General features: G+C 39.2%; 1 protein-coding gene across 1 annotated transcript in view; it reads right to left on the minus strand.

Moving 5' to 3' along the window:
• Positions 1 to 6,323: 6,323 nt before the first annotated feature.
• The window catches only part of LOC128688016 (zinc finger matrin-type protein 5), a 24,674-nt gene continuing 22,304 nt past the window's right edge, over positions 6,324 to 8,693 (minus strand). Inside the window, exons 4-5 of the mRNA XM_053775686.1 lie at positions 8,055 to 8,192; positions 6,324 to 6,674 (exon numbers count right to left, since the gene is read on the minus strand). Of these exons, the coding sequence (XP_053631661.1) occupies positions 6,415 to 6,674; positions 8,055 to 8,192 (398 nt within the window). The 3' untranslated portion in view covers positions 6,324 to 6,414. The remainder of the gene's footprint in view (positions 6,675 to 8,054; positions 8,193 to 8,693) is intronic.

Consider the following 8,693-nt stretch of genomic DNA (forward strand, 5'->3'; position numbering starts at 1 on the left):
GAAAGTGGGTACCCATCTTTGATGACTCCACCCTTCTGTACATTTATTTTAATCGGGTACCACTAAACCCAGAGAGGTCAGACTACATGTGGGAAATGAAAGGGAATTATGTTTGATAGGGAAACAAAGTACCTAGAAGGTCAGATAGCTGTGACTCAAAATCCTGAAGAGGATGAGGAACTGCAGCCTTCACAGAGGCCCAAAATCTAGACCTTAATTCTACCAAGCAACTAAAAATTAATATCTTTACAAGTCTGACATACTGATATCAAGACTTCCAGATGTTCAAAAGTTGGAACTCATTGCCAAACTGAAAATTTGAAACCAATATGAACTTGTTAAAAAAAAAAAAAAGTCGGCTGTCTCCCACCGAGGTAGGGCGACCACCCAGGGAAGTACTACCGTCCTGCCAGATGACTGTGAAACAAAAACCTGTAACTGTTTTGCATGATGGTAGGATTGCTGGTTTTCTTTTTCTGTCTCATAAACACGCTAGATAACAGGGATATCTTGCTACTCCTACTTACACTTTGGTCACGCTTCACAGACACGCACATGCATATATATATATACATACATCTAGGTTTTTCTCCTTATTCTAAATAGCTCTTGTTCTTTTTTATTTCTTCTATTGTCCATGGGGAAGTGGAAAAGAATCTTTCCTCCGTAAGCCATGCGTGTCGTATGAGGCGACTAAAATGCCGGGAGCAATGGGCTAGTAACCCCTTCTCCTGTATACATTTACTAAAAAAGAGAAGAAGAAAAACTTTATAAAACTGGGTTGTTTAAATGTGCGTGGATGTAGTGCGGATGACAAGAAACAGATGATTGCTGATGTTATGAATGAAAAGAAGTTGGATGTCCTGGCTCTAAGCGAAACAAAGCTGAAGGGGGTAGGAGAGTTTCAGTGGGGGGAAATAAATGGGATTAAATCTGGAGTATCTGAGAGAGTTAGAGCAAAGGAAGGGGTAGCAGTAATGTTAAATGATCAGTTATGGAAGGAGAAAAGAGAATATGAATGTGTAAATTCGAGAATTATGTGGATTAAAGTAAAGGTTGGATGCGAGAAGTGGGTCATAATAAGCGTGTATGCACCTGGAGAAGAGAGGAATGCAGAGGAGAGAGAGAGATTTTGGGAGATGTTAAGTGAATGTATAGGAGCCTTTGAACCAAGTGAGAGAGTAATTGTGGTAGGGGACCCGAATGCTAAAGTAGGAGAAACTTTTAGAGAGGGTGTGGTAGGTAAGTTTGGGGTGCCAGGTGTAAATGATAATGGGAGCCCTTTGATTGAACTTTGTATAGAAAGGGGTTTAGTTATAGGTAATACATATTTTAAGAAAAAGAGGATAAATAAGTATACACGATATGATGTAGGGCGAAATGACAGTAGTTTGTTGGATTATGTATTAGTAGATAAAAGACTGTTGAGTAGACTTCAGGATGTACATGTTTATCGAGGGGCCACAGATATATCAGATCACTTTCTAGTTGTAGCTACACTGAGAGTAAAAGGTAGATGGGATACAAGGAGAATAGAAGCATCAGGGAAGAGAGAGGTGAAGGTTTATAAACTAAAAGAGGAGGCAGTTAGGGTAAGATATAAACAGCTATTGGAGGATAGATGGGCTAATGAGAGCATAGGCAATGGGGTCGAAGAGGAATGGGGTAGGTTTAAAAATGTAGTGTTAGAGTGTTCAGCAGAAGTTTGTGGTTACAGGAAAGTGGGTGCAGGAGGGAAGAGGAGCGATTGGTGGAATGATGATGTAAAGAGAGTAGTAAGGGAGAAAAAGTTAGCATATGAGAAGTTTTTACAAAGTAGAAGTGATGCAAGGAGGGAAGAGTATATGGAGAAAAAGAGAGAGGTTACGAGAGTGGTGAAGCAATGTAAAAAGAGAGCAAATGAGAGAGTGGGTGAGCTGTTATCAACAAATTTTGTTGAAAATAAGAAAAAGTTTTGGAGTGAGATTAACAAGTTAAGGAAGCCTAGAGAACAAATGGATTTGTCAGTTAAAAATAGGAGAGGAGAGTTATTAAATGGAGAGTTAGAGGTATTGGGAAGATGGAGGGAATATTTTGAGGAATTGTTAAATGTTGATGAAGATAGGGAAGCTGTGATTTCGTGTATAGGGCAAGGAGGAATAACATCTTGTAGGAGTGAGGAAGAGCCAGTTGTGAGTGTGGGGGAAGTTCGTGAGGCAGTAGGTAAAATGAAAGGGGGTAAGGCAGCCGGGATTGATGGGATAAAGATAGAAATGTTAAAAGCAGGTGGGGATATAGTTTTGGAGTGGTTGGTGCAATTATTTAATAAATGTATGGAAGAGGGTAAGGTACCTAGGGATTGGCAGAGAGCATGCATAGTTCCTTTGTATAAAGGCAAAGGGGATAAAAGAGAGTGCAAAAATTATAGGGGGATAAGTCTGTTGAGTGTACCTGGTAAAGTGTATGGTAGAGTTATAATTGAAAGAATTAAGAGTAAGACGGAGAATAGGATAGCAGATGAACAAGGAGGCTTTAGGAAAGGTAGGGGGTGTGTGGACCAGGTGTTTACAGTGAAACATATAAGTGAACAGTATTTAGATAAGGCTAAAGAGGTCTTTGTGGCATTTATGGATTTGGAAAAGGCGTATGACAGGGTGGATAGGGGGGCAATGTGGCAGATGTTGCAAGTGTATGGTGTAGGAGGTAGGTTACTGAAAGCAGTGAAGAGTTTTTACGAGGATAGTGAGGCTCAAGTTAGAGTATGTAGGAAAGAGGGAAATTTTTTCCCAGTAAAAGTAGGCCTTAGACAAGGATGTGTGATGTCACCGTGGTTGTTTAATATATTTATAGATGGGGTTGTAAGAGAAGTAAATGCGAGGGTCTTGGCAAGAGGCGTGGAGTTAAAAGATAAAGAATCACACACAGGGTGGGAGTTGTCACAGCTGCTCTTTGCTGATGACACTGTGCTCTTGGGAGATTCTGAAGAGAAGCTGCAGAGATTGGTGGATGAATTTGGTAGGGTGTGCAAAGGAAGAAAATTAAAGGTGAATACAGGAAAGAGTAAGGTTATGAGGATAACAAAAAGATTAGGTGATGAAAGATTGAATATCAGATTGGAGGGAGAGAGTATGGAGGAGGTGAACGTATTCAGATATTTGGGAGTGGACGTGTCAGCGGATGGGTCTATGAAAGATGAGGTGAATCATAGAATTGATGAGGGAAAAAGAGTGAGTGGTGCACTTAGGAGTCTGTGGAGACAGAGAACTTTGTCCTTGGAGGCAAAGAGGGGAATGTATGAGAGTATAGTTTTACCAACGCTCTTATATAGGTGTGAAGCATGGGTGATGAATGTTGCAGCGAGGAGAAGGCTGGAGGCAGTGGAGATGTCATGTCTGAGGGCAATGTGTGGTGTGAATATAATGCAGAGAATTCCTAGTTTGGAAGTTAGGAGGAGGTGCGGGATTACCAAAACTGTTGTCCAGAGGGCTGAGGAAGGGTTGTTGAGGTGGTTCGGACATGAAGAGAGAATGGAGCGAAACAGAATAACTTCAAGAGTGTATCAGTCTGTAGTGGAAGGAAGGCGGGGTAGGGGTCGGCCTAGGAAGGGTTGGAGGGAGGGGGTAAAGGAGGTTTTGTGTGCGAGGGGCTTGGACTTCCAGCAGGCATGCGTGAGCGTGTTTGATAGGAGTGAATAGAGACAAATGGTTTTTAATACTTGACGTGCTGTTGGAGTGTGAGCAAAGTAACATTTATGAAGGGATTCAGGGAAACCGGCAGGCCGGACTTGAGTCCTGGAGATGGGAAGTACAGTGCCTTCACTCTGAAGGAGGGGTGTTAATGTTGCAGTTTAAAAACTGTAGTGTAAAGCACCCTTCTGGCAAGACAGTGATGGAGTGAATGATGGTGAAAGTTTTTCTTTTTCGGGCCACCCTGCCTTGGTGGGAATCGGCCAGTGTGATAATAAAAAAAAAAATAAAAATACTTTCACTTCACTCACACAATCACTGTTTTTGCAGAGGTGCTCGGAACACAACAGTTTAGAAGCATATATGCATAAAGATACACAACATATCCCTCCAAACTGCTAATATCCCGAAACCCCTCCTTTAGTGTGCAGGCACTGCACTTCCCATTTCCAGGACTCAAGTCCAGCTACGTAAAAATAACCGGGTTTCCCTGAATCCCTTTACTAAATATTACCCTGCTCACACTCCAACATATCGTCAGGTCCCAAATACCACTCGTCTCCATTCACTCCTATCTAACACGCTCATGCACGCCTGCTGGAAGTCCAAGCTCCTCGCCCACAAAACTTCCCTTACCCCTTCCTTCCAACCTTTTCGAGGACGACCCCTACCCCGCCTTCTTTCCCCTACAGATTTAAATGCTCTCTGTGTCATTCTACTTTGATCCATTCTCTCTAAGCGACCAAACCACCTCAACAACCCCTCTTCAGCCCTCTAATACTTTTATTAACTCTACACCTTCTCCTAATTTCCACAGTGCATAATACTTACACCACACATTGCCCTTAGACAGGATATCTCCACTGCCTCCTTGCTGCTGCATTCACAACCCAAGCTTCATACTCATGTGTGTTGGTACTACTATACTTTCATACATTCCCTTCTTTGCCTCCATAGATAACGTTTTTTTGTCTCCACACATACCTCAACGCACCACTCACCTTTTTTCCCTCATCAATTCTATGATTAACCTCATCCTTCATAAATCCATCCGCTGACACGTCAACTCCCAAGTATCTGAAAACGTTCACTTCTTCCATACTCCTCCCCAATTTGATATCCAATTTTTCTTTATTTAAATCATTTGATACCCTCATCACCTTATTCTTTTTCTATGTTCACTTTCAACTTTTTACCTTTACACACACTCTATGAACTATTGTGTATTATTGCATTTAGGGGGAGGAGCACTAAACCCATAAGGGTCATACAATGCCTGAGGAAATGAAAAGCAATCAGGTATGATCCAAAGAGAGGGAAGAGGAGTTCATTTCCTAGGATCAAGAGCCTATCACTGGCATCTAGTCATCTTCCTTGAGGAGTGAACTATTGTGAAGACAAACTCCAGTCTCTAAATGAAAATTTTTGAGAAATACTACACAAAGAATAGCTATTAATATATTTTATGTAGGCTTTTTATAAATTAAACAATCATTCAAAAGTAAACAATAACTGCTAATTGTATGTGGTCTGTAAAGAAAAGCAAAAAGATTGTTTTGAAGTGTTTGAAAGAAACAAGATAATGTAAAATTTGCCACTTTTTAATAGTTTTCCAAGATCAGACAGAAGGCTGCAAATTCAAATGATGTATGATATAGCATGGAGACAATTATGAAAAACAGAAGTCTAATAATGACTGAGAAATTAGACAAACCATTGTTTTTTTGTTTTTTTGACATTGAGACTAGGTATTTTTTAGAAGGAATATTTACATCTTATAAGAGGCAACAAATTTTCTTATTAAAGTGCATATATTCAGGTGTTTAAAATATTAAAAAACTAAAAAATTACATTCATGGAAAGAATTGCATTACATTCATGGGAAAGCAATAAACAGGTCATACAGCACCTGGGATAATAGAAAACATTCGTGCTCAATTCAAGGAACTGAGGCACAGATCAAATTTCTCAGATCAAAAGTCCCTCACCAGCATCAAGCAACCTTTGTAGAGAAGATTCACGGGTAGTGTGCTAAGCTCTTCTGGCAAATACCAGAGGAATGGGAATCAATCAGATTCAATCCAAAGAGGAGAATATTTCTAACTCTGGTATCAAGGCATGTTTCTTCAAGGATAAAAAAATCAGGTAGGAATAAGTAAAATTTCTTCCCTTTTGAATTATTCAAAGTGCTAAACCTGTAGGAGTTATATTATTATTATTATAATCAAAAAGAAGCGCTAAGCCACAAGGGCTATACAGCTGTAGGGGTTATAGAGCCTGGAGTTATGGGAGGCAATCAGATTCAGTCAAGGAAAGTGAGGACAGGTCAAATTCCTTGGATCAAGAGTCCCTCACCATCATCCCCTTAAAGGGGCCCTTTTGAATTTTAGACTGCCAGAAACTGTATGGGGTCAAAATAAATGTCATTAGGTAATCTCCAATGCTGAAGGGTAAGCACGAGCACCCCAGATATTTTTAAGAAACTGCCACCCATAAAGTCCACTAAGAATCAAAAGGCCTCCTTCAGGTAAGATAAACCAACTTTGAGAGTGAAGCTGATCAGAAGAGACATTTCAAATTATCACATGGAAGCCAACTTGGAAAAAAAAAAAACTGTAGATATTTTTTCAGGTTGTACCAAAATACTTAAACAAAAAATTTAATTATCAGTTATTTTTATTAAAGTCTTCAAAAATAGTCCATAAAGAAAAAGAAATTATGAATAACATCAAACAATTATATTAAAGCATCAGCCCCAGTCCACAAACTCATACTGTAACAAACTCTCTGCAGATGGTGGAATGAGCGAGGGTGGAAGGCAAGAAACAACGACATTTGGTGGAATAGTGTACTTCAGTTCCCAGTCAGTGCTGTCTTCCACTGGATAATCTGAGGTTGACTGCACCTTTTGCTCTTTCCTTGAAAGCCATGATTCAAGTGATGGTTCCTTGCCATTTTTCACAAGAGTGGGAAGCCTCAATTTCTTCAACTGCAATTCCTCTTCCCTGGCTGAAAAATTAATAAAACTAAAATTGGTACATTACCGATCTATTTACATTATTATACTTTAAATATCTCATGTGAAATGCAATATTCAAAATTATCAAAACAAGTGCACACAGACACACATGAGAGAGAAAGAGAAAGAAAAAGGGAAAAAATAGAGAGAAAGGAACAAATGAGAAAGAAAGAAACAAACAAGGAGAAACAAATGGAGAAATGTTTGAACCACCCCAACAACCCCTCCTCAGCCCTCTGGATAATACTTTTAGTAATCCAGCACCTCCTCCTGATTTCCAAACTACGGAGTCTCTGAATTATATTCACACTGCTCAGACATCATCTCCACCTCCTCCAGCCTTCTCTTTGTTGCACCATTCACCACCCATACTTTACACCCATATAAGATCTTCCATGGATAACATTCTTTGTCTCCACAGACTCCTCAGTGCACCACTCACCTTTTCCCCCTCATCAATTCTATGATTCATCTCGTCTATCATAGACCCACTTGCTTGCAAGTCCACTCCCAAATATCCGAATACATTCACTTCCTCCATGCTCTCTCCCTCCCTCCAATCTTTCTTTGCCCAAATTTTTTGTTATCCTCATCACCTTACTCTTTCTTATGTTCACTTTTAATATCCTTTTACATACCGTACCAAACTTGTCTACCAACCTCTACAACTTCTCTTCAGAATCTCCCAAAAGCACAGTGTAATCAGGAAACAGCAACTATGACAACTCCCACTTTGTGTTAGATTCTTTTTCCTTTAATTCCACACCTCTTGCCAACACTCAAGCTTTCACTTGTCTTGCAACCCCATCTATAAATATATTGTACAACCATGGTGATATCACACATTCCTGTCTAAGGCCCACTTGTACTGGGCATACTCTAACCTCATTATCCTCGTAAAAACTCTTCACTGCTTTCAGTAACTTACTTCCTATTCCATACATTTGCAACATCTGCCACAGGTGTCCTTTTATATCAACTTGTTGGTACTGTATACCATTAATGTATTTAACCCTTAAACTGTCCAAGCAGATCTACGTTCACATCCGTAGTGCTCCAAAAGTAGATCTACTTTTTTTTTTACATATTCATATATGAAAAAAAAAAATAGATCAGTTTTTTTACACATTTTCAAATATAAAAAAAAAAGATCTACTTTTTTACATACTTTCAAATGTTGAAAAAACGTAGATCTACGTTTGGACAGTTTAAGGGTTAAAGGAGAATTACCAACATCTTGGAAAGGGAAAGAAGTACTAGTCTGTACATAATGGCAATGGAACAGATGTCAGTTCAGTTACGTAGTAGTATTTAAGAGCTTTAGACATGGTCACCTCTCTATAAGTGATTTTTTTAGTGGAATAGCTTACCTTGTTGTTTTAGATTGCTTATGTCAATATCTGTGAGGTGGGAGTATATGCACGTGTCCCCAAAGGAACAGTCTTGGCCTGAATGAAAACGGCGACATTTCTCCCTTGATAATTCATCTTGCAATTGTTCTCTGGCCGCTGGAATAACAAAAAGTCAATAAAGAAAACCGATGAAATTTTATTACCTCTACCCTCACTAATTCAATACCATGTATTACTTATTTTACATAAACAGTATTTTCCTCGCCTGCAACATCATTACAAGATTTATATTCTGTATACTGTGGATACATTTCTTCCTACACACATTAACTACGCTTTAGATATTCAAATTCTTTTCCAAAATGTATTGCCTACATTTTCTTACATTATCTTTTTTTTTCAACAAACCAGCCATATCCCACCAAGGCAGGGTAAAAAAAAATTATCTTCCCACCAAGGCACGGTAAAAAAAATTATATTAAAATTTAGTAATTTATACAGGAAAAGGGGTTACTAGCCCCTCGCTTCCTGCATTTTAGGCGCCTCTTACAATACCCATGGCTTATGGAGGACGAATTCTGTTCCACTTCCCCATGGAGATAAAAAGAAATAAAGAACAAGAACTATTAAGAAAATGGAAGAAAACCCAGATGAATA

Source organism: Cherax quadricarinatus, chromosome 1 (genome assembly GCF_038502225.1).
Source record: "Cherax quadricarinatus isolate ZL_2023a chromosome 1, ASM3850222v1, whole genome shotgun sequence".
In the NCBI taxonomy this organism is placed as follows: domain Eukaryota; kingdom Metazoa; phylum Arthropoda; class Malacostraca; order Decapoda; family Parastacidae; genus Cherax; species Cherax quadricarinatus.